This window comes from Mycteria americana, chromosome 22 (assembly GCF_035582795.1).
Source record: "Mycteria americana isolate JAX WOST 10 ecotype Jacksonville Zoo and Gardens chromosome 22, USCA_MyAme_1.0, whole genome shotgun sequence".
NCBI classification, from domain to species: Eukaryota; Metazoa; Chordata; class Aves; order Ciconiiformes; family Ciconiidae; genus Mycteria; species Mycteria americana.
This window is the reverse complement of record NC_134386.1, coordinates 2,776,258-2,801,301: the sequence shown is the minus strand read 5'-3', so window position 1 is coordinate 2,801,301 and position 25,044 is coordinate 2,776,258. Positions and strand designations below refer to the sequence as shown.

Below are 25,044 nucleotides of genomic sequence, written 5' to 3'. Positions count from 1 at the left end.
TCCTTGGGGGGTGTCTGGCCGTGGGGAGCCCGGCAGGCACGAACCCCTCCAGCTCAGCTCTGGCCAGGGCATGGGCATCCCGGCCACGCTTTTATTGCCTTTATTTGCCTCTTTTTTTTCCTCCCTGAAATCTGCTAATCGCCCCTTTCGGCAGAAAGGACCCCGATTGCGTAAAAAAAAAAAAGACCTCAAAAATCCCACCCGAACCCCACTGTTTTACTGTGCCTTTCCCCATTTACAAGCCAACCCCAACCCCAAGCTCTTTATTCTGGGGGGGCTACTATTGTTCATAGCCTAACGTGTGAGGTGTTATTCGATTATTTCTCTCCAACACCCCCCCACTTGCAACCAAGGAGGGGGGGGGAAATCCCTGAACCCGCTTTCATATTCTTTTATTTTTGTTTAAAAAAAAGATGGCGGCTAAGAAAAAGACTGCTGTTAAACCGGTCATGAAGAAATGCAATAAATTCCTTGTTGTTTTATGAAAATTTACAACTTTGTGATAGAACTTTATGAGTGGCTGGGTTCTGGGATTGGCCAGAGCCGGTCATGTGGACTGCTAACCGTGAACATGAACTTTTTATTATTTCCCATGTGGTTATATTGCACCATTCTTCTGTCCGCTGCACCTTGGGTCGGATCAGTGTCCTCTATAGGGCTCTCGCCTCTTTACATTTTTTTACTTTTGTGTATAAGCTCGATAGGGCTAAAACAGGGGAGAGGGGCGGGGGGGACGCCTCTGCACACATCCACACGCACAGAGACACCCACCTCCGCACACACATAGGAAAAGAGTTATATGATTTTTTTTTTAATTCTTTTTTTTTTTTTTTAATTCCTCTGTTAATTTGCCTGCTGATTTGGAATCTCAGTAGTAATGGAGGGGCAGAGGAGATTCTGGACGGAGTGGAGGCTATCATTTTTCAAAGAGGGAAGTTACTCCATTTTCTATGCAAATGACAGAAATGCAAGAAGCTCTCACAAGTCAGAGAGGCAATCGACGGCTATCAGGTTGGGACAATATTTGTCAGCTAACAGATAAGCAAACGCTGTCTCTCTCTCCCTATATATTTTACTTATACCACAGAAATGGACGTCAAAAGGTAAGGGAATAATATCTGTTTCTCTTCATTTAATTTTTTCTTTGAGAAAATGCATTTGTCAAGCTGCCTTTTCTATTCCATTCCCCATCTCCCTCTCCCCTCTACCCGGGGGGGGTGAATAGAAAGAAAAGGGTGGGGTGATGAAGGGAGGCACTGGAAGAAATCAGGGGTGGTGGAAATCTGTTTAAGTGGCAATTTCCCCGAAAATTGTAGCGTAGAGGTGAGAAAAAGAGAGAAAGGGAGAGAGAAAGTAGAATGGGGAAAAGGTAAAGAAAGAAATTGAGAGAAGGAAAGAAAGAGAGAGAGAAGGAAAATGGAAAAATATTAGAAAGAAAGAAAGAGAGAAAGAAAGAAAGTGAGAAAGAAACAGAGGAAGAAAATAAGAAAAGAAATAAGAAAGAAAGAAAAATAAAATAACGGAGTAAGAAGGAAAAATAAAGCCTGTAAGGTCACCTGGAGATAGTAGACTTGGAATGAAGGATTTTGCAGTAGCTCGGTGGCGGAGGCTTTTAGATACTGCCTTTAAAAAAATACCAAACCCTTTGTGGGTAGTTGTCGTGTTTTATTTTTTTCCCCCCTCGCAGAATCTCTTGCCAGTTTGCCTGTCTTCAGGCGAGCCCAGTAATTTGGCGAAGTTTCTGTGGAAGCCAGTTGGGTTTTGCGTTGCTCTCCAGGGTCATTATTATGTGGGTGGTTTCTTCGGAGAGGGCAGTTCGCGGCAGTCCTCGGAAATAAGGTTCTGGAAATTAGTTAAGAAAAAAAATAAAAAGGGGGAAACAAAAAAAGAAAAGAAAAAAAAAAGATTAAAAAAGAAAAGAGGGGGAAAAAAAAGAAAAGAGAAAAAAAAGAAAAGAGAAAAAAAAAGATAATAAGAATGAAGCCAACCCAGAGCGCAGTGCTCTCATTGTATTTTTTTTTTCCCCCTCGTGAAACTCCCCAATGAAGCTGACGTTGCGATGCAATAAACCTCCTTGTATTTAATTGCGTTCTGCAGTGTTAACGGGGCTTTACGGCTTTCCCGACCGGAATACCGGCTGGGGCTGCAGCCCCACGGTGTGCCGGTGCTTTTCCACCCCAGGTTCTGAGCACATCTCCCCCTCCTCTCCCTGCCTGACACCCCAACCTTGCCTTCGGGTTTAGGAAAATATTTGTCCGGAGATGCCCGTCGTTTTAAATGTGTTTTTTTTAAAGATTTCGAGGGGGGGGCGGTTGAAATATAGTGCTAATTGCTACTGTTACGAGGTGATTTTTAAATAAGATAATGTAAGAGCCTGTGTGTGTGAAGCGAGATGGAGTAAGAGATTCATTACTTAAGCATAAACCATTTTCTGACGTGACGATTTATCTCACCTAAACTGACTGCGCCTGAATATTGTGTGGACAAGAGTAAATGATCGCAAGCCGTGGAAATAATAAACAGAAAGTCATTTTTAAAAGCTATTTCTTCCCGAACCTGTTACATTTTTCATAAATGACGGGGGGAAAAAAGCAATGCCGGTTTTGCTCCCTTTTCCCCAAGTCTCTCCGCGCTCGGTTTTGGTGTTTGGTGTTTTTTTTTTTTTACTGTTCGTAAGGAAAAAAAATAATTATAAAAAATTAATTTAATTTAAAAACCTCTATCCAGAACGCTTTTATGCCGATTCTTCCACATCCTGCGTGGGCAACCACTTGTGGAAAACACGCACCTGGGTGCGGGCAGGTCTTTTTAACCATTTCAGCCCGGTCCGGCGTGGGATGACCGAGAAAGCTCCCTGCGCGCCCGGTGTGTGTGTGTGGGGGGGTCGGGTCCGCGCTGCTCCCGGCGGGGCTCCCCTCCTGGCACCCTCCCCTGCCTGTTTATTTAAGGAGATGAACTAGAAGGGCATAAAGCCCCGGCAGCCCCCCGCCGCCCCGTCCCCCCGCGGCCGCCGCCGCGGGACTCGCCCATTCCCCGCCGTCTGCTGCCATCTACCGTCGGCGGCGGCGGGCGGCGGCTCCCGGGGGGCTCCCCGCAGCCGGTGGCCCGGCGGGGGGGACCCTGCCCCGGCTGCCCTCCCCTCTCCCCGGCCGGGACCGCAGCCCCCCCCCCCCGGATGCGCTTCAGCCTGGAGGCCTGGTGCCCTGCTGTGAATTGCGGAGGGTGGCCGTGCTCTTAGCTCTATGGCTTGCCTTAAAGAGTCTGGAGATACATATAGAGGATGCACTCGCACTTATATGCGCACTCACACGTGAGCTATAGGCACCTCATCCGCGCGTGTTGCTCTATACATCCCCCCAACCTCCGCTGACACGCGTGTACAGCCGTACGTCCGTTCCGCGCCGTGTGTGGACAAATCTATACATGCATACAGATATAAGGGCTGACATCTATCTGTCTATATGCACGTGGAAGATGCAAGGTAGCTGGCGGGTTGCTGAGCCTGCAGACAAGCGGGGATGCGTTAAAAAGCCACGCAAGCGTGCCGAGGGGGATTTCAGCTGGTAAAGGGCAGAGGAGCTTCTACTTATTTATGGCTTCGAGTGGGTCTGGAAGAGAGCGGGTCTGGATTTCCGTGGGTCTGGATTTCCATGGGTCTGGAAGAGAGTGGGTCTGGCTTTCCGTGGGTCTGGATGTCAGGTCGTGTCCACAACCCTGCGGTGGGCGCTGGGGAAGGAGCGGGGAGCACAGGCAGAGGGGGGGATCACTTTTAAGTTCCTGTGGGCTTCGAAGGGACAATGCCTGCCTGTTGGTTTAAAAGGTTTCTCTCTCTCCCTCCCTCCCTCTCGCTTTCTCCCTCTCGTTTTCTCCTTCTACCACACAGTTTCCTGGCAACTGTTTACGTCTAGACTAGGGACATTTTCTCGAGGAAAGTGAGGTGATGCCCAGGGACTACGTTAAAAAAGAAAAAAAAAAAAGGAGGAAAAAAGTTTCTCCCTTTTGACCTGCAACAGCCGTGATTAACTTGTTCCATGCTGTAATTCCCAACACCCCCCAGCATTCGCCTTCCCCATTACATGATCCGTCTCGCCTTTTCCTCCCCTTCTCCCTGCTTTCCCAATATTATTTGCCCAGCAACCCCCCTTTCCCCTTCCCAGGGCTTTGCTTTCGCAGAAATACTCCGGTCTGGATGCGTTTTGACTCTCCCAATGTCCCTCTCCCCCACTGCCCTCCCCTCCTCCCCCCTCCCCTTTTTTTTTTTTGTTAATAATTAGCTGCACTCTTTAATGGAACAATGGTAGATTATTATTGCTTCTTTTCAAAGATCCCATTAACAAGGTTATTATGCACTGCACGGGAAGTCAGGTAAATTAAACTTAAATTGCTGGAAATTAAGTTTCAGGCGGTTATGCGCGGGGGGAGCGGGTATTTTTTTACACCTTCAGGGAACATTGTTTTAAGGATTCCAGCCCTGGAGCTGCACAGGGCTCTGCCGGGGCTTTTTTCCGATGTGATGTTGGGTGTGCAGGAGCATTACAGGGGAGGCTTCTCTGCTGCCAATGCCTTTCTATGTCTGACTCCAGGAACAAGGGGGTTTTTCAAGTGTTTTCGTGGTGTTGGCTTGACTTTATGGCTGCAATAAGTCCCTCGGTAGGGAAACCCCCGCTGTGTTCTCACTTCAGAAGGATCGGGAATTCCAGCTCCACATGAAAAAAAGAGAGTTTCATTTTTTATTGCAACCAACTGCACTGAACTTTCTACCAAGTTCTTAGCGGGTTTAGCTTTCGCACAAGCAATGCTCTGTTCTGTTTGCATTTCGAAATATTTGGGTGTTGTTTTAATCCCCTCATCTATCTGCCTGGCTCTGCTTGGTGGGATTGGCTTTTGCTGGCCAGCAAAGCAAAGCGACAAAAAGTGGGACCTTCCTGGGGCAGAGAGCGGGGATTGTACATACTGTAAATACTTCTCTTGATCTTTATTTATGCCCTGCCCGTTGAGTGATGTCTGTCAGGAGGGGAAAGCCGCCTTCCCAGCGCAGCGAAATCTGCTCTACCACCTTCTGGTGTCTCCTGCTTTATTGCCTCCTTCTTAGCAAAACCCTGCGCCTGTTTTTGAGGAGATGAGGCCAAAGACTGCATAAAGATGTGCCCATCGGTGCCCTCAAAGACGGGTCTAACTTAACTGCTGCTGGATAAGCTGGCTCCTGCAACCGTTATCGCTCTGTGCCTGCGTCCCTCACGGCTGGGCTGGGGCTGGGACCGTCCAAAGAAAATATATTCGCAAAATCCGTCTCAGATTTACCTTCGGACTTTAGCGGGGGAGGCAGGAGAGCGTCTGTTAAACAGCTACACTAATAAGGCAACATTTAAAAATTTTTTAATTTAATTTTTTTTTTTAAGTTATTGAGCTGGGAAGAGAAACCAGCTCTGTGCTGAACATTCGGTTCTCCGAGATGTAGGGAGGTTTAAGATCTCTGCTCGTATTTACATGTATTGTAGGTGGCAAATCAATTAGACCGCGGGCCTGACCCTCGTGAAGGTGAAAACTATGACGGGCTTTGGGTTTTTTTTCGGGTTGGAAACCAAGTTTTCTTCTTTTCTTTTCCTCCCCCAAATAACCATCTATAGGGTCATCCTTCTTCTAAGAGGCAAGGCGTATTATTTTTTTATCTCCAGCGCGGCTAAAATGTCAGCAATAAGCAATTAGCAAGCGGCCAGGTTCAATTAGTGCATTTTTATTTTCTTTTAAAACGTTGACTGTCAAACTACGTAAAAAAGCCTGGTTTGGCCACAAAGGTACTAGGATGAGCGGCATTTTACTAGGGTAAAACTTGAGGGAGGGGGATTTTTTCCCAAACTATTTCGAGGGATTTATTCGCAGAGCAATCCCGAGAAGTGAGAGAAAACATTAGAGCAAGCATTTTCAGCAGATGTACTCACGCATTGAATTATCAGGACATCCCATTTCTTAGCCCAAAATTTGCATGCGGAGCTGATCATGCCAGATAAGCGCTGGGTTTGCAGAGCTACAAATATTGCGTAACTCTCTAATCAAATGTATGAGCTGCTCGGCTCCTGCAAAGCAGTTAACTTCAGGCTCCCATCCGATGCTGGGTTTTGTTTTTTTTCTTCTCTAGTCATCGTTCCCTTTCAATCTCCCTTTTTTTTTTTTTCCTTGCATACCAATAAAGCAGATCTACGTAAGTTTGGGTCCATTCCATACACAAAGGGAAACTCTGCAAGAACAAATATAAGAGATATCAGTCAGAGAGGGGGTGGAGGATGGAAAACTACTTCCTTTGCATGTTATTTCCTTGAATTATGAGGATTACGTTTCAGTCGAAATGTTCATTGCAGCCGTGGCATGAAACAATCTTGGCTTTGCTGTTGTAAACACGATGTTTAAAATAAATTAGCTCGTAATAAGATACCAGTTTCGTAGATACTTAAAGCTCCGTCAGAGAGAGCCGCATTGGCAGCTCTACAGTCACCATGTAATACATGTAATTCTAGATTTGTGGCACACACATTCACAGATTCAAGTCCAGGGGAGTGTGTGTTATAAGGCGTGTCATTTCAGTGCATATAAGACCCGACAGACAGATGGCTACAAATTCGGACAGGAAACAAACCCTTGATAAAACGCGAATGATCGGGGGACAGTCCTGGGTTGAATTTAGTTGGGGTTTTTTTGTTGGTGGTTTTTTTTTTTTTTTTTCCTGTGAGATGGCTCTGATTTTCTCATTGGAAAAAAAGGGAAGGCGGCGGTCAGAGATCCAACTCTACCTTGAGCAAACAGGGATCTGAGGGGGGGGATGCACCAGGTAGAGCAGAGCACATCTCTGGCGAGGAAATCCGGGCAAAACCGAGAGAGGCAAACCCCAGAGCAAAGCGCAGCTTTTCGGGTGACCGGGAATTGCTTGAGACTTGCGGAATTACCCCTGCCAGCTTTTTAACTTTGCAAAAACAGGTATTTTGCAGTGGGGACGGGCTCAAAGCGGGGGGATGCAAAACCACGGGGACTCTGTGCACCTCCAAGGCAGCAGCCCCATCACGCCGCCAGCTTTCCTCTCCTTCAAAAAAACCCATCTCGATCGGTAACAATCAATAAACTCAGCTTTTGACCGTAACCCAAGGCTTTCTTTTAGCCGTAAAAGGTCGGGCATAGGTTTGGTATTAACAAAAAAACGCAAGAGGGCACAATGCGGTACCGGACTCCGGAGGACATCGGGATTTAGCAAGGGATAAAGGAAAGACTTCGATTTTCCATTTATCTCCGGAATACGGAGCTTTTGCAGAAAAAAAAAAAAAAAAAGAAAGGAAAAAGATGCAATATCTGGAAAGCGAAGGTTTGGTTCAAGCGGGCGCAGCTTTTCTGAACAGGGAATGCTAATCTATGGTAATTAGATAATCAGGAACCGAAATAAGTTGTCAAAACCGATTTCTTCTCGTATAGCAAATCAAAGTGAATCAACCCGGCGGGATCTCCTCCTTGCAAAGTTCACACACACACACAAAAAAACTTTTTTTCCTTTTTTTTTGGGGGGGGGGGGTGTGTGTGTGTTCTTTAACTGTAGCAAAGCGCCCAGACATTTCAGGACGGTTTGCAAACACGAGGGGTTAAAGTTTTCCGAATGCGAAGAATCAACTTTCCCCCCCCCCCCCACTTACAGCGGGTATTTGTATACGTTATATGTGTGTAAATATATATAGGCGCGCACACCGCCATCCGTGCCGACGGGTTCTCCACACCCCCGCCCTGAGCTCCGGGGGAGGGGAGGGGGGGGCGCGTTTATTTATTTATGAAGCTCCGAGCGCGCCGGGAATGTTTCTTTCGGCAGATATTATATATTTGGTTAAGGGGGTGCATTTCTGTTGTTTAAAAGGGAGGGAAAAGGGGGTGGATGGTTTGTTCTTGGGGTCCCTGGTGCAATCTCAGCTCCTCATGGGTGCTATTTTGCAACCTCAGGCGCCTGCTATTGGTCAGCCCATGATCAGATGGTTGTATTTCCTTGTGTCCCTCGCTGGCACCACGCCATCTCCCTTCAGCTAAAACCCAATCTCCGATATACTACTAATAGCTAAACCACTTGGACTATAAAACACAACAAATCATAAAGCCGGGAAAGGACGGCAGGCTCCTTCCAATGAGTTCTTATTTTGTCAACTCGACCTTCCCGGTGAGTCTGGCGGCGGGGCAGGAGCCCTTCCTGGGACAGATCCCGCTATATCCCTCGGGCTATGCGGATCCTTTGAGGCACTACCCCACCACCTATGGAGCCACGGGCGTCCAGGAGAAGGGCTATACCTCCTCTCCTTACTACCAGCAAAGCAACGGAGCCTACAGCCGCAGCTCCGCCTGTGACTATGGGGCCGGCGGGTTTTTCAGGGAGAAGGACCCTGCGTGCGGCCCCCCCAACCTGGACGAGGTGTCCTTCGCCCCCGAGCCGCGCAAGTCGGACTGCGCGCAGAGCAAAACTGTGTTCGGAGAGAGCGAGGAGCAAAAGTGTTCCGCCCCGGTTTACCCCTGGATGCAGCGGATGAACTCTTGCAATAGTGAGTTTACTCTTTTACAGAAATAAATACATCAATCTCCTCCCCCCCTTTCTTATTTGTTACCGCCAGAGAGAGAGAGCGAGCGAGCGAGGGAAGCAGGAATAAGGCTCACTGTAGTGCCCAAACTTCCAGCGGGGAAGTTAGGCGACACGAGAGGCTCCAACTTGCTCCTGACACGCACCAAAACTTCACTCCGCGGAAGTATTTTCTCCCAGCACCCCCCCGGCTAAAAAGTTTGCCCCCTATTTCAGCCCCAAGACAGTATTTCTCCATCCCCCCCCCTTTTTTTTTTCCTTCCCCCCCCACATTCCAGTTTGCGTGTCACTCAGCTACAACGATTTGTCTCTGTCTTTCCCCCACACGCATAGGGAGATATCTTTTCTAAATCAGACCTGGATGACTTTACACACGCACCGACCCACACCCCCACGCAGCTCCCTCTCTCGCTGGCTAGCCGATCTGGAGTTAAATAATATAAAAGTGTTTAAATATTTGAAAGGAGAGGGCTACATTTTTAATGAAACTCGCACATAATGAAAAGTCTGCCTGGGGAGAATTTTTTTCCCCCTGGTGATATATGACTTCTTTAAGTGCTGTTTCCTCAATCAGAAGAAAAGGAAAAAAAAAAAAGAAAGGGGGAAGAAAAATAATAGAGGCTCACCACCCTCCTTCCCATGTTTAGATGCATTTGTTGCCTTTTAAGTTCCAAATTGATGTCCATTAGCGCAGGGACATAAAGTGTTGTGTCCTCTTTAATGTAGAGTTTGGGCAGATCGATTCACTTCATTATTGCTTAAATGCTCAGATCTATTACAGTTGCCGGTAGGGTGGAAAATAGCGAGGGCGGGCGGGGGGGGAGAACACCTTGCGATTTTTCATCCCGGAATAAGATAGATCTTGCCCTGTCTCCCCAGCCCTGCCTGCACTCTGGCAAGTTCAGCATTAACCCTTCTGCCCTGCTGCCTGCAGCGCGGCTGCGGAGCCTCCGCGGGTGCGGCCCGGCCGGGGAGCCTCCCTGCGCGCACGGAGGGGCTCACCGCCCTGGGGTCGATTTGGGGCTTGGAGGGCAGGGGAGCGGGCACCCACCCCTCCGCAGGCAGCCGCGGAGCGGGGCGTAGCATCCCCGCGGATTATCCAGCATCTCCGCGGCTCCACTAAACCTTAGCGCTTTCCCCTCTTTTTCCTCCCCTCTGTTTTTTTTTTTCCCCCCTTTTTTCTCCCATTTTTCCCCCTATTTTTTTCCCTATTTTTTTCCTTCTTTTTTTTTGCGGGTGTCACAGGTTCCTCCTTCGGGCCCAGCGGCCGCAGAGGCCGCCAGACCTACACCCGCTACCAGACGCTGGAGCTGGAGAAGGAATTTCACTTCAACCGCTACCTGACCCGGCGCCGGCGGATCGAGATCGCCCATTCCCTCTGCCTGACGGAGCGGCAGATCAAAATCTGGTTCCAGAACCGCAGGATGAAGTGGAAAAAAGAGAATAAATTGCTCAACTCCTCGCAACTGAGTGCGGAGGAGGAGGAGGAGAAAACGGCGGAGTGAAAGTATTATTTAAAACACACACAAACTAAAAAAAAAAAAAAAATAGAGGGAGTGAGTGAGTGTGTGTGAGAGGAGAGAGGATGAGGGGGTGTGGGCTGGCTGCGAGGACCTGCACATTGGTGGGACAAGCCCTCGGCAGCAGCGGCAACAGCTAGAAAGTTTGGGCCACCAATGCCATGGACTCGTGTTCCCAGTGATCTGTCGTGTCCACACAAAAAAAAAAAAAAATCAGGCTTCTAGTTGCGTTTTTTAATTTTTTTTTTCACTCCCTAGACCTCCCTCCCCTCCCACTCCACCCCCCGAAATGAAGTAATAATAATAAAAAAGTGAAGAGATAGACAGAGAAGGAGGAAAAGAAAAGGAAAGAGAAAAGATTAAAAAAAAAAGGGACTCCTACCCGTGTTTCTACCCTTGGTGTCACTGTTAGTAATCTGCTAACTCTTGTATTTAATGGAAGTGCTGCAATATATGTCATTTGGGGTGTTTATTGTCTTAATTTTGTAAAAATGTTTCATGCACGGTTGACATAGTTTTTTTTTTTTAATTTTTCTTTTTTTTTTCTCCTTTGGTAAATTAATCAAGCCCTGGGGTCTTTGTAATTAGTTTTTTGGGGGTTGTTTTGGGGTTTGTTTTTTTTTTTTTAAAGGAAAATCTACTGAAAGAACGAGTACTACCTAAAAGGATGCAAAAGCAACAACAACAGCAACAGAAAGTTATATTTTATTAATTTTTGTACGTGTTGTGTTTGAAGTTTGTCTTAGGTATGAACATGGAATTCTCTAATAAAAACAAAGTCTTCGATCTCACGCACACCACCCTGTCATTATTACTATTATCTTTCCCTTTTCCAGGGGAACTTGCCATTCTTAAGGAGCAGAGAGCTGTAAAGAAAGCCTTGCTTCTCTCTCTGTGACACTCTCTCGTAATCTGCAAGGACAAGCGACTCCAAGCACACGGAAGTTACAGTGGAGAGATAAATCTGGTTTTCCCTCTTTTTGTCTAATCTGAAATGGAAGACCTTTCACCAATAGTATTTCCTCGCTGACATTCTGCTTTAGTATCGCTCTTTTTTATTGTTACAGTACAAAGAGTTATGACGAAACGCTCTCTATATACATAATAAATCAAGGAAACAGGGAAAAATATGCTCTCATTTATCTACCAAAGATACCCAACATTTGCCTAGCATCTTTCAAACATCTGGTCCCTTACTTCATATCCCCAAATCAAAGTGAAGTGTATTGCAAAAAAGTCCAGATTTCAAGGGAATTTGCCCTGCGAAACGAGTAGCTTCTCAGCTCCAGGAGTATAGCCTCCACTTAAGGGGCAAAAGGAGGTGGAAAAAATCTAAACTCAGTCTAATGAGCTCTTTTAAAAGAGTAGATTTTTATTTTCCCTGGAAAGCGTTGTCAATGGCTCCTTTTGAGGGGCTGCCTTTGCTGGGGATGGGATGGGGAACGTTTCTGCTCCGTACCAAAGAGGAATCTCGTGCATGCAAACAGCAAACTTTTCCTGGGTTTGGGAATTAAACGAAAGGAAGTGCTTTTTCTGCTGGGGATTTAGGACTGGAAGCAAGCGACCAGCCCAGCCTATTTCGGATACCGTTTTCTGCTGCTTCACAGGGGGAAAACGCCATGAAACAGTATCTCCTGCCTCCCATCCCCTTTCCCACTACCCGCAAGAAATACCTATGTATGAATGCATTCCCCCATGCCACAAGCTGGTTTAATGTCAGTCACTTTTAAAATCAATTCATGCAGAAGCTTCACAGCTGTAGGACATTTACTATTATTGCCACGCTTTTCATTGCCCGTAATTATTATAATTATATGTCACTTTCAATATGGCGCATAATTTCCAATGAGTTGCAGACAAGCATATGAAATTCCTAAACTGCCTTGGAAAAAAAAAAAAAAGAGAGAGAGAAAAGAGAAGAAGAAGAAAAAAAGGAAAGTAATGCTTAACAAAGCTCAGCTCTTTCACCACGTTTTTACCAATTTCAGAGTGCTTTTGCTCCCCAATATTCCTTGCAGGTTAGCAAATGGAAAGGAAAAAACAACGTAGCACAATGCTGGGTTCAAAGAGGACGTGAAACGCTCAGGAACAAGAATATCCGAAAAGCAACGTCGTCAACCAGTTCCACCGGCTGGACTTTCCCTCCTTGTCCTTTATTCCCCCACCCCGTTTCCCCCCCGTTTTTTTCCCCCCCTCCAGAATTAAGGTGCGACCGCATCGCTGGCTCCACGCTCAGCGTGCAAGAAAGCTTCACTTTTCTGGCAAAAACCACGCGAAACCAACCCCAGCGGCCACGCTCCCCCCCACCCCCGTCGCAGCTTCGCCGTGTCCCCCCCCCGCCCCTTCAAATATTAAACGAGAAGACTGCCCGGCCTCACAGCGACCCGCCACCTCATCCCTCGCTGCCTCTCAAACTTCCCCGGCGGTGTTATAAAGGAAGAAATTAAGAGTTTAATAAAGAAAAAGGAGCTGGGCGCGAAGACCCACGCGGGGAGCGCGGACACGCCAGCCGCCGCAGGATTTCCCCCCCCCTCCCGGCCCTTCCATCTCTGCGTTGGTTTTTAGGAAGGAAAAGGAAAATTAAAGGGGGGGGGTGCTGAACGGAGGCGGCGGGGGCGGTTTTGGGGGTGCGGGGCCCCCCCGGGCGCGGTGCGGTGCCCCCGCGCGGCCGGCAGGTGGCGCGCTCCGCCAAGGTGGGGGGCGATGGCGGCGCCGGCGCGCCCGGGGATTTGGGGCGCCGCGCACCGACTTGGGCCTAAACGACTCCGCGATCGTCATTATTTGTAACCATAGAGCATGAATTACCTCTTGAGGTCATCAGTGAGAATTTACGACTGGTCAACAAAAGCACGTGATTCCCAAACGCACCCACACCCTCCCCCCATATTTGGCCGCATACATAGCAAAAACGAAGTACAGTGCATTGCTATAATTCATTAATACATCATAAATCGTCAAGCACGGGGTTATAACGACCACGAGCCACAAATCAAGCCCTCCAAAATAACCCAAATGAGCTCTTACTTTGTAAACTCGTTCTCAGGGCGCTACCCAAATGGCCCCGACTATCAGTTACTAAATTATGGGACCAGCAGTTCCATGAACGGTTCTTACAGAGATTCAAGCACCATGCATTCCAGCTCTTATGGCTACAACTACAATGGGATGGACCTTAGCATCAACCGCTCAGCCTCCTCTAGTCACTTTGGGGCTGTGGGGGAGAGCTCCCGCGGTTTCCCTTCTCCAGCTCAGGAGAGCAGGTTTAGACAGGCGTCTAGCTGCTCCTTATCTTCTCCCGACTCCCTGCCCTGCTCCAACAGCGAGAGCCATGGAGGCAAACCCGCCCCGTCCCCCTCCGACCAAGCTACTTCTGCCAGCACCACCAACACAAATTTCACAGAACTAGACGAGACCAGCGCGTCCTCGGGAGCCGACGAGGGCACTCCAATAAGCAGCAGCATCCCCCGAGCGCAGGCAGAGCCCATCGCAACCTCCACCGCAGCAACAGAAGGGCAGGCACCTCAGATATTCCCTTGGATGAGGAAACTTCACATTAGCCATGGTACAGCTACTTCTTTTTCCGTCGTTGTCGTTGTTGTTGTTTATTTTCGCACCCCCCCCCTCTCTTTTTCGCTTGTGGGTTGTTTTTTTTTTTCCCCTTTCCCCCCTTTTCCCTCCCCACCCCCCCACCCCACTCCCTTTTTTTCTCTCCTTCCTTTTATTCGGTGGAGGCGCTTTGATCAGAAACGCAGCTATTTATTGCTTTTGTATTTCTTGCTCTGGTCGCTGCCTTAAAGCTGCCTCTGGCGCCTGGAGGGGGGGGGTGATTTTATTTTAGTTTCGCTATTCTTGCCGCAAAATGTGCGCTTATTTCAAGCTCTTAGCTCTATGTGGACAGTGGGAGAAGGTAATTTAAAATTTGAGGGAAGGGGGTGTTCCTTGGGGCGGGGGGGGGGAGAGGAAAGGGAAGAATTGACCATTAAAATGGCATTATATGCACAGATGGGTCTCTCAGCCCTTTCCTACTCTTATTTTGCTGAATGTATTCTTGACAATCTGCTCTTGACAAAACCAAAATTGCGAGGAGATACACGGGGAATAGCGGCCCCCCCCCCCCCCCCCCGTTTTTCTCCTGGAGAAAAGAAAGCGACATTAACCCAGATGCCCCTGGAAACAAGGGCGAAAAAGGGAGATTTCAAGATCTGGCTTCTCCAGTTAAATTATGAATATTGAGTTGCGAATGTCGGTTCTGGAGGGGCCAAGGGTGGGGGGTTTTACACGTGTCTGGGGGTGTGTGAGAAGGGGGGGGGTGGCTGTTATTTGGGGAATAAGCAGCTTTCCTAGCTGCTGGAAGGCGGCGAATATTTTACCTCGGTCTTAAAAAAAAAAAAAAAAAAAAAAAAACCAACAAAAACCACCCCAAAAATAGCCTTAAGGATAACAAAAATCCTAGCAGAAAGCAAAAACCCAAACCCGCTGTTGTCCGTGTTATTCAGACATGACTGGACCAGACGGTAAGAGGGCGAGGACAGCGTACACTCGCTACCAGACCCTGGAGTTGGAAAAGGAATTCCACTTCAATAGATATCTCACCCGCAGGAGGAGAATAGAGATCGCTCACGCTCTCTGCCTCTCCGAGCGCCAGATCAAAATCTGGTTCCAGAACAGGAGGATGAAATGGAAGAAGGATAATAAACTGAAAAGCATGAGCTTAGCCTCGGCGGGCAGCGCCTTTCAGCCATAAATTCTAGAGGAGGAATATCGAGGAAAGAAGAGGAGACGAGGAAGAAAGACGTAAATAAATAAATAAAGCGCCGCAGATCTTAGTTTCGGAGTACTGTACAGTGAGGCACCTTCTTTTCGGCATGTTGTTGATATTCTAAAACAACGCGTATGGTACCGTTATCCCAGGACTGAGTTCATGTCGTGTTCTCTTTGGGTTGGGGTTTTTTTTTTAGTTTTTTTTTTTTTTAATTAAATTTTATTTCCAGATGCTCCTCATGCTCTTGTTGTTCTTATAAATGTATGTGTCCGTGCTCTCTTGATGCTTTCTGGAAAGCTAGCATGTTTTATGTGAGCCCTTTAAATGTTATAACTTATTTATAAATTGAGAACAGATACGATTGTTTGTTTATTTGTTGGGGGTTTTTTTTTCCCCCTTTCCTGAGTTTACTGCTTTTGGGTGAGTTCTTCTCTGCCTAAGCTAAAATCGGGGGTTCCTGCACTACAGTCGCAGAAAAAAAATAATCTGAAAAACCAAACAAAAATGTAAAAAAAAAAGAAAAAAAAAGAAAAAAAAAAAGAAAAAGCTCTTGTATCTTTCTGTCTGAAAATTGTCCAGTCTGTGTTTTAGTTCAAACTTCAGGCCAGGATTTCTAGTCCCAGGCTAATTCCGAGACGTACTCTTAGACGTGGGTAAACTTCACTATTAAAAAAAAAAATGTATAAAATCGGACCAACAATAGAGTGCTCTAATGTTTGTAAATACTAGAAATATTTCTGATGTGACTAATAGACGGTTCGTAGTGGGCAGAGTGAATGCAATGTTATGTGTAAAAATGGCATCTGTCATGTCTAGCTGCCTGTTAGTACTTTGCCAATAAGCTTTTTGTATTTGTTTGTAGCTTTACTTGAAGTCAAATAAACGTTTCTCCGAGTCACAAAGGCTCCCAGTCGCACTTTATACACAACCTCCGAGACTTGCAGCCCATGCTCAAGCCGGAGAGATGCCTGGCATGGGGCTGAGCCTGTGCTAGGAGCTCCCAGCAGAGCTGCAGCCCCTCCTGGGCAGCTCCTGGGGAGCTCAGAAACACCAAATATTCCCATCAAACCCCCTTCGGGCACCGCACGGGAAGAAACCGCAACCCTCCGCACTGCCCCGAACGCCGTCTCCCCAAAACCAGCACAGACCCCCCCACACACCCCAGCCTATCAGACAAACCGGTTTCAAGTACTTCAAGTTGCAATACCACGGTCTAAACGCTTCCCCGGCAGATTTACGTGCATTTCAGGAATTGTCAGATATCGATATACACGCGCACAATTTACAAGCGAGAGGTATTTATATCCGCACGTACGTCCACGTAAAACGCTCTTCTACAGAATTACAGATCCGTGGGTTTGTATAGATATATTTATTACGTATACAACACATGTATATAGGTAATACGCTTCTCTGCTAAGCTGTACTCTCTCCGCTACCTCTCGTCCTCGGTTTATTGTGCTTAACTGCTTTTCCCTCCTAGTCTCCGGCTCAACATGTAAATAACAGCTCACAGCTCTCTAATACTGACGCTTACTACACCGAGCCACTTTGGCTGCAGATAATTTAACATCATCAAAGATGGCAAATGTTGCCATTTCGCTACCTAGGGAATCTAACAAGGCACCAGATACTCCGCTTTAAAGTCGCTCGATTTGGCAAAACGCCACTGACATCTCTACAACACAGCCTAGGCTTTTTTGTTCGTAGCAAGTAAAGTTGGAGCTTAAAACTTACCAAACTTAATCTCCCACTGTTTAGGTACTTCTTAAGTGATTTTGAGAGGGATGTGAAGTGGACTGTCAGATCCCAAACCATTTGCTCGCCTTCCCTTGATTTTTTTTTTCTTTCTTTTTTTTTTTTTTTTTTTACCAATAGCAAACTATACCAAAAGTGGGTATGACATTTAGATGTCAAATGGATAGGGTTTTATCTAGAAGTTAGATCGTAAAAATCGCCCAGACCTCAGACAGATACCCCTCACTGGCTCTCAAAAGTCACGTGAGGTCCATAAAGTTAGTTTTATGGTTTTGGGGAGTTGACAATGTACAATATATTTCACATTCTCTAGAATGTTAAGTGACACTTTAACTGCTTGGTTTGGCTTGTAAGGGGCAGCAATGGGTGAGCACTTTTCCAGATGAGATAAACGTTGCAATTGCAGGGAACATGTTTTGCGGGTCCAGTTTTCAGTCCAGAGAGCCAATAGACTGGAGTCCTGAAAGTAAGTTCTTCTGAAATATTATCTGCTTAAACTATTTTAAAGGGTTGATATGGCTAAAGGCTGAGCGGGGAGGAAAGAGGGTCTGTCTCTCTTTCACAGCTTGATTTCTCACTTTTAGAAGGTCCTAATTCTTATCCTCCCGAGAGCTGGAATTGCATTACTTTTCCATCACAGCTTCGAGGCCCGCGAGTAAACTTTGTGGAAGCGGGAGAAATAGAAAAATCTGTAAAGATTCATGATCGTCGCAAGGCAAACTCCATCCTGCCTTTGCCGGGGGACATCTGTACTTCAGACAAAGTTTGGGGTTGTCCTTCGCCATGTATAAAGGCTATCGCTCGGTTATTGGAGGTGATTCGGTCGGGTTTATCCTGCTCGCGAATAGCCACAAATCTGGCCCATGCCTTTGCATTTCAATGAGCTATATTCTGTCTGTGCTCTTCAGGTTGTTAACACCTTTTGATTTTACTTATTTTCACCTGCTTGCCAAAGAAATGTGTGCACTTTTTTTTTTTTTTCCCCCCTTTCGGCCTGTGTCTAAACCGCATCGGTTTTTTTGCCCCAGGGCTTTTTTTTTTTTTCCTTTTTTTTTTCTCTTGGGTTTCGGTTTTTTTTTTTCCCCCAATAATACGAACGAGTGTCCTCATCTTTCCGTACTTCGTTTCTGCCATATGGAGACACTGAATGACCGCTGTTATGTCTCCAGCCTGTCTTGAAGTGCTACAGAAAAATAATCAGAGAGGCTGCAGTTTGCGTACGGACCCTCCAAACCTTGTTGAACCCACGGAGAGCTCACAGATTTCCTTCTCCCCCCCTCTAAGGGTGACATCGTTCTGGAAAAGGCAGGCAGCAGCCTTTTTCTTTGGGAAAATAAACAAGTTAGCGGGGAAGGGCAGGAGAGCGGAGCCTGCCATGGCTGGGGGGCGAGGGGCTGCGGCGGGGGCTGCGGCCCCCGCTCCGGGCTGGGGCGGGCAGGTGGCCCCGGCCGGAGGCTCCGGCTCCGCGGCCGCGCAGATAGAGCAAAATGGAGCAAAACGGAGCAAAACGGAGCAAAATAGAGCAGATGGAGGGGAAAAAAAAAAAAAAAACAACAAAAAACCTGGAGAGGTTGCTGTTTTTGAAAGCCAAGTCGCCACATCTGCGGCAGAGGTGGGGGGACACTTTGTCCACACCTGAACCACCTCACATCCCTTTTCCCCCCTCCTCGCTCCTTAAAAAAAATTAATAATAATAAAAAGTTCAAAGCGGAGGTACCGGGGGGGTGGGGGGTTTCTAGGATTTGGAGCAGTCACAAGCTTCTTTCCCCCCCCCCCCCCTTTTTACGGTAAGACAACATTTGGTGGACACATGTCCGTCTCTTTTACACAAAGCAGAATGTCCCCCTTTAGCACACTTTGGAGATTGCTTTTCCTTCCTTGGGCTGTTTTTCCTGTCCTGCTCCATGTGTCTCCTAATATCTTTGCTATCATCATTTGAACTTCTGGCTTCTCCCCGAGCAGTCAGAGGGTGGCCAGTGCAATCCTGAAAAACCTCTGCTCTGAAAACCTGTAAACACAAATGCAAAAGCTGGAAATTCAAGGGAGGGAAGCAGGGTGCGGGGAGCCTTTCCTATTCAGCAGACTGGGTTTATGCTGAACAGCCTCTCCCTAATCTCTGAGCAAGCTGGGTGCCTGCTTTTCAGTTGATAATAAAGATATTTTACGGGATCCTAAAGGGCTTCAATGGCATGGTCTTTAAAGGTGAATTTAGCCGCAGAAAGAGGACAAGCTGCAGACGGTTTGTCTACACGGGGTTAGAAACGCTTGGAGGAGAGAGGGTATGGGGAGAGGTGTGTGACCGTGTTGGGCTTAGACCAAGTCATGGCCTGCTAATTCTTTACCCTTCTGATCTGTACTGGCGACTAGAAATAATTTCTACTGATTCAAATGATAACGAGCGATCTAGGCAAGAAAAGTGACATCCCTTCGCCTTGATGTATGTTTGAAAATGTTACCGTACGTTCAATGCACGCATGTATCCACAGACACCATGTTTCCAAAATATATTCATCCATCCATATATCCATAGATCTATCCATCCATCCACTTCTTCCCCATCCATCATCTGCGCCACTGTCTGATCCCCACTCAAAGAGATTCTTTTTTTATATAGTCCCAGGCAAACTTTCCTTCCAAATTCACCCCTATCGCAGGAGGCACAAGGGTTTTTTTTTCTTACGTACCACCATTTCTAATCACTTTGCATATGCAACATGTTATTTCAAGGGGAAAAAAAAAGCAGACCAAGATAGTGAGATCAAGGGGAAATTGCGATGCGGTTTAGGTACAGGACACTGCAGCAAGGAGGAGATGCCTGTATGGGTGACAACACGTAACAACCCTCTGCCACCCCCTTGATTTTAGCATCCTGGGCACAGAGATGGTACCGGGCCTGTGTCACAGCAAAGGAGCAGGGACTGGATTTTATTGCTGGCATAATAATATCATCCCCCCTCTCCTTCCTGTCGCTCACAAGAAACCCTGTCTTCTCTGTCCACAAGATCTGCTTTCTACCTGCAGCATGTAGCATGGATTTGGGGGTTGGGGTTTTCAAATTCTTTTTTTTGTTTTTTTACAAGCTGGGTTTTGGGGCTTTTAGAGGTTTTTTATTTTCCCCTTCATGGTGTTAACCTCCAGCTTCCTGTGAGGCATAAGGAGGTACCATTGGTTACCATTTTACAGCCTGGAAGGGGTCACAGGCTTAGCACTTCCCTCCCCCCCCCCATCCTTTAAAGAAAAAAAAAAAAATCTCCCTGTTGCTGGTGAAAAGGAAGTATAAGGAGAGTAAACAGGAAAACGGAGCTCTGACCGTGCAGGTAGGCGGGGATTTTCCTTTGCATTTTTCATCGTTTCTCTCACTTTAATGGCATACATCAGACATGGGACAATTAGTTCTTCTGTAGCTGTAGAAGACAGAATAAATACCAAATGCTTCAATAGGGGGTCTAAGAATATGGACAATCTCTAGGACGTGATTACTGCTTAGGAAGGCAAATCTCTTCTTTTAAACCTGTAGTTGTGCAGACCTTTATGCCATGACCCTGAGTACAGATGGGGAAAACCTCTGATTTAAGGACTCTCCAAAACTAAGCCTGGTGATGGCCTGGGTAGGTTGGGGCTGTTTGCCCCAAATGTGCAAAGTCTACCAAAGCCTCTCCGTGAGCTCACCTGGCTGACAGCATCTCTCACTTACTAAAAATGGGTGCAACCATATCCACTTTTCCCTTTTTTTTTGCCCCTGGCATGTCCCTTTTGCCTCTCCCCATCCCTAAAGGTTTCCTATATTCTTTAGTAAACAGAACCCAAACCTCGCTGGCACTTTGAGGGGAAAAAACCCCAAACCCCAAAGCAGTTCTTTCTCACCCAAGAGCCATCCCAGGCTCCACAGCTTGGCAAAGCCGAGCTGAGCATCTGTATTCATTACAGCCCCCTTTCAAGCTGCCTTTTGGGGCATCTCCCCAAGGCCCTGTGCCAGGCCGGGCATGGGACCCCCCATGCCCAGGCTGCTGCTGAAGGGCCAAAAAGATGAAATTTCACCCCTAAAATAGCCATTTGGTTCCCAGGTTCGTTCAGCAATAAACAGGGGGGCTGTGGTGGGTTTGTGAGGGGCACAGGGAGATTTGGGGAGTGCTTCCATGCAGAAGGCAGCTCGGCGTTACAATGCTGTTATCAGGCCATCTTGAATGTCACGCCTTTATTTATTTTTATTTCTTTTTTAGGATTTTTTTTTAAGCATTTGTGCATTTCAGACCTTCTTTGCTCACTGGGTACGGTGTTAACACGAAATAAAATTTCCTTCCACCCAGGTTTTAAAAACTCGACCAAGAAAGCAAGCAGACCAAACTAAAAACAAAACCAAAACAAAGAAACCCCACCAAAAACAAACTTCGCCAAGGTAACCTAGTTGCAGATGTGTATGATGTCTTATTTTATTCAACAAAAAGTGATTAAAATCTGTTAAAGGATTTAATTAAGAGAATTAAATGAAAAGGAAGGGGCACAAATGAGTTGGAAAAAAGCGAAGCTATTCTAAACGATTAAATCGCCATTTTAACAGTATAATGGGGTTTGCATACTGAAAAGAGAAATCAGAGCTCATATCTCATCAATAATTCATAGGCAAGAGGGATCATTCCGAGGTCAGCAGACTTGTACAGCCCCGGCTCTTCTCTCGGAGGAGAGGGTGAGCATCGTATCACAACACAACACGGACCCCAGGGGCTGCCGGGTCACCTTTTTAAGGAAAACATAAGCTCCAGGGCTTTTCTCTTTTTTTCTTTCTTTCTTTCTTTTTTTTCCTTCTTCTTTTTTTTTTTTTTTTTTTTTTTTTAATTTACCAAGTCCCACTGCCCGGGTGTGTTGGTGCCTGGCAGTAAGGGAGGGGGAGGGCTGGAGAAGGACTGGATGTGGTTCATATTGCTCCAATACAGACACACACCAACAATGTGGTAATTATGCTTTTGAGAAGCCAAAGGGATCTCCTTTTTTTTTTTTTCCCTTTTTTTTCCTTGGCCACAAAAATGAAGGTTGGGAGGCTGTGGGTCCTTATCTGTCTTGGCGGGGGTGGGCTGGCTTCAGGGACTAGAAATTGCACTGCTCGGGCTGTAATTCTTCTATTTAATTCTATTTAAAGGAAGAATCCGATTATTCACCTATTTTTTTGCAGTAGTCCTGCAAATTACTCCAGCCTACACGAAGGGAAGGCTTGCGAAGGAAACCAGCCCCTTCCCTCCAGCTCCACTCCCCAAGCCCCTTTCCCTCCCCCACAGCTGAATTTCAGGCTGAGAAATTGCTCTTTCTTTCCCCCAGCCCCAACCTCTTCCTTTTTTTATTACACGTCCGACCTGAAGGGAACGAGCTGACGGGATTATTTAAAATCCTCTTGATAAAGGTCTCTCCTCAATTAGGGAACCCGAAAAGGACTTTTATGGGGTTTGCTCCTCCTCCGGGGGTCTCTTTCCAGTCCTAGAATGGGTTTAAGAATGACATTTTCTTTCAGAGCGTGGCTATTTCGGTGCCTGAGCTGCTTTTTCCCATTCTTTCCTCTCCTAATATTAAATAAATGATATTTGCAGGGAGGTTGATAACTTAACTCGAGGGGCGTCCACCCTGCGTAGTTTTTCCGTGTTCTGTTACCCTAAATAGCTTTGAAAAGAAACTATTTTGACAGCGAGCGTTGAAAGAATAAGACTAGTACGAGGTTTTTCCCCCCTTGATTTATCTCTTTTTAACATGTGTATGTATGTGGATGTATATACACACACATATATATATATCCCCTTCAAGTCAAAACAAATTACAGCGCGGGGATTTTGTTGTAGCGGGCCTTTGCTGGGCGGCAGAGCAGCCTCTGTTTATGCAGGGAGACTTCGCAAAATCGGGGGGGGGGGGGGAAGGACGGATTTGGGATGGAGAGGGGGGCACAGGCGACCCCGGGCAGGGGGATCGGCTGCAGCAGCCTCCTCGGCTGTAACGTCCCCGAGCAGCCAGCAGAGCTCGCTTCAGACCAAGTTCACTGCCAGCAGGGACGGGCCGAGCCGGGCCGGGCTGGAGCGGGACCGGCAGCCCCGCAGCCCCGCGTCCCCCCGGGCTCCGGCTCCCCCCGGGCGGCCGCGGCCGCGGCCCGTCGCCGAGCTCCGGTGCTCTGCAAAGAATCATAGGAACACCTCCCTCTTCATCCCCCAAAACAGGGAAGGAAAAAAAAAAAAAAAAAAAAAAGAATCAGAGCAGGCTAATTACCGCCGTCGACAACTCACCTAGGTGAAATCCCAAATAAAAGAGAAATAATGCAACGCAGCTGTGGGTTAAGGCTTCCCCCCCCCCCCCCCCTTCTTTTAAATATAAAAGGGGGAGGGGGGCAAAAGGGGAAAAAAAAAAATCAGCGCTCTAAGACAGCAAGGGGTGAGCTGGAGATAAACACCTAATGTTTGCAAAGCTCTGATTTTTTTGTTCCCCCGTGGGAGAAAAAAAAAATCAGGAAGAAATGTCCATGGTTTTTTTCCCCTTTCTTTTCTTTTTAAAGTAAAATAAATAAAATAGGGAAATCAGCGCCGCATTAGTTTCTAGAGACGTAGACGGTAACTCTGGTCTTGGGGGGCTTGTTAGTACAGCATTATAGCTCGAGGGGTCAAAAAGTTGAGGGTCAAAAGTTTACGCTGTGCGTGACTCAGTCCTGTGTATAACCCTGATAGACTGATGTCAGTGGGAAAAAAAAAAAAAAAAAAAAGAGGGAGAGAAAGAAAGCGGGGAGGGGGGCGAGGTGGGAGGAAGAGTCTGCTCATGGGCAGGGTGGGAGAAGAGGATGGCGAGGTGGGAGCGACCTTCAGCCGCAAGCCGGAGAGGCAGGGGGGGACCGGGGGCTGCAGGATTTGGGGTGGGATGTCGGTAGAAAATCAGGTAGATTGATTTGGGTTTCCCGCGAGGAAACGCCGAGCGACTTCTTAGTATTTTTCTAAGATAACCCCTGAAACGCTATTTGGAGTCGAATGAACAGAATATAGGGGGAAATGCATTTATTAAATCCAATTAGGTGGAGGTCCCTCTAGGATATTAACGCGAGCAGTTAAAAATAATTTTCATTCCAGCGTCAATTTTGTTTGGATAGGGTTTAAATTATACTGGAAAGGAAAAAAAAAAAAGAAAAAAAAAAAGAAAAAGGCTGACACGGTTGGTGAAAATGTGTTCTAACATCTTGACTTGGAACCGCTTCCAAAACCCTTGGAGAGGTGCCTGTCTCCCGCCTCCCCGGGCGCCGGAGCCCCAGAGCCAAACATTTTTGAATACAGACTCGGTATGAGTGCAGATACTCATCCAAAAAAATAGAAGAATTACACGGAATAACGTCCGTGATTGACTGGTTGCATTTCTACCTTAATCGGAGGAAATCTAGAATAATGATATATAGGGATCTATATAGGCAAATGATATATAGGCAAAATCAATGGGCTGGTGGCTTTAAAAAAATTCCCTGTCTGTATTTAAGGTGCCCGTTTCGTCGGTCGGTCGGGTGAAAGTCGCTAATTTTGTTTTGCAGCACGCTTTCCGTCGGAATTTGAATGCAATGTTTTCTATTTCTTGCTTGAAATGTGACTCCACTCTGGTCATTGCAACAGTTTAATGAACTGATATAATAAATATTTCCCTTGGCATTTCAAAGTTATTTCTACACTACCAGACTTTGAACCCTCCAAACTCTAAATATTATTTGCACTGGGACTGGGGAAGATCTTTTCAATGGCTTCTTAAGCAAACAATCGTAGCAAGGCAAACTCCTCTGGAAAAAAAAAAAAAAAAAGAAAAGCCCTGCAAATTTGCTTTTTCCCCCCCCTCGGCTTTTAAATATTTTCAGTGACTAAATACTTATAACAAGGGTCATTTTTCTTGGAGGAGAAAGAGAGAATATTAGAGCCCTGGGAAAGGCATTCTGGAAAATCCATTTGCTTTCCCGATGCGGATATATTCATGGAGTAGGTGAAATTCAAGAGAACGTAAAGCGTTTTGTTTCGCGTGATAAGGCTCGGGTTTAATTAATTGCCACGAATTTGCTTGGTATTTATAAAATATCGCTATATAAGGGCTACCGTTTAGTTGTAACTTGGGTGATCCATCTCTTCGCCCTTGTAATTACTACACTTATCTCTCTAGAACAGTCATTTCTACTCCAGGTTTATAGAACAGGTAATGGATAATAAAGGCCATTTGTTTTCGGGATATTAAAACAAGCAGGTATAATTTCACGGCAATAAAAAAAAAAAGCACCCACCCACCTCCCAACTTTCCTTCTAATATTCCCTCCTACATCACAACGTTTAACTTTCAATTTAGGGACGCGGGGCTGCGTGTTCATGTGAGGTGGGTTCATCTGGAGAGATGTAAGGAGGGAGAGCGAGGGAGGGGAGGAGAGAGGGAGGAAA

At 46.7% G+C, this 25,044-nt stretch overlaps 2 protein-coding genes across 4 annotated transcripts; both read left to right on the top strand.

Moving 5' to 3' along the window:
- The first annotated feature begins 861 nt into the window (after positions 1 to 861).
- Positions 862 to 10,895, top strand: HOXB6 (homeobox B6). 3 transcript variants are annotated; one of them, XM_075522852.1, is made up of 3 exons: positions 862 to 1,103; positions 8,389 to 8,555; positions 9,836 to 10,895. In XM_075522852.1, the coding sequence occupies exons 1-3, from the start codon at positions 1,090 to 1,092 to the stop codon at positions 10,093 to 10,095; spliced, it is 441 nt and encodes a 146-aa protein (XP_075378967.1). In that variant the 5' UTR covers positions 862 to 1,089; the 3' UTR covers positions 10,096 to 10,895. The 3 variants fall into 3 exon arrangements, with proteins under 3 accessions (XP_075378967.1, XP_075378968.1, XP_075378966.1); XM_075522853.1 differs by lacking the exon at positions 862 to 1,103 and adding an exon at positions 7,933 to 8,179; XM_075522851.1 differs by lacking the exon at positions 862 to 1,103 and having other exon boundaries at positions 7,933 to 8,555.
- A 2,169-nt stretch (positions 10,896 to 13,064) lies between these two features.
- Positions 13,065 to 15,759, top strand: HOXB5 (homeobox B5). The gene is made up of 2 exons (XM_075522840.1): positions 13,065 to 13,672; positions 14,607 to 15,759. The coding sequence occupies exons 1-2, from the start codon at positions 13,123 to 13,125 to the stop codon at positions 14,852 to 14,854; spliced, it is 798 nt and encodes a 265-aa protein (XP_075378955.1). The 5' UTR covers positions 13,065 to 13,122; the 3' UTR covers positions 14,855 to 15,759.
- The last annotated feature ends 9,285 nt before the right edge of the window (positions 15,760 to 25,044 follow it).

What these genes read in the sequence shown, in the direction of transcription:
- HOXB6 (XM_075522851.1), top strand. Translation starts at nt 8,147, where the DNA reads ATGAGTTCTTATTTTGTCAACTCGACCTTCCCGGTGAGTCTGGCGGCG. An exon ending in GCGGATGAACTCTTGCAATA is followed by an intron (nt 8,556 to 9,835) that starts GTGAGTTTACTC and finishes CGGGTGTCACAG; the next exon opens with GTTCCTCCTTCGGGCCCAGC.
- HOXB5 (XM_075522840.1), top strand. Translation starts at nt 13,123, where the DNA reads ATGAGCTCTTACTTTGTAAACTCGTTCTCAGGGCGCTACCCAAATGGC. An exon ending in GAAACTTCACATTAGCCATG is followed by an intron (nt 13,673 to 14,606) that starts GTACAGCTACTT and finishes CGTGTTATTCAG; the next exon opens with ACATGACTGGACCAGACGGT.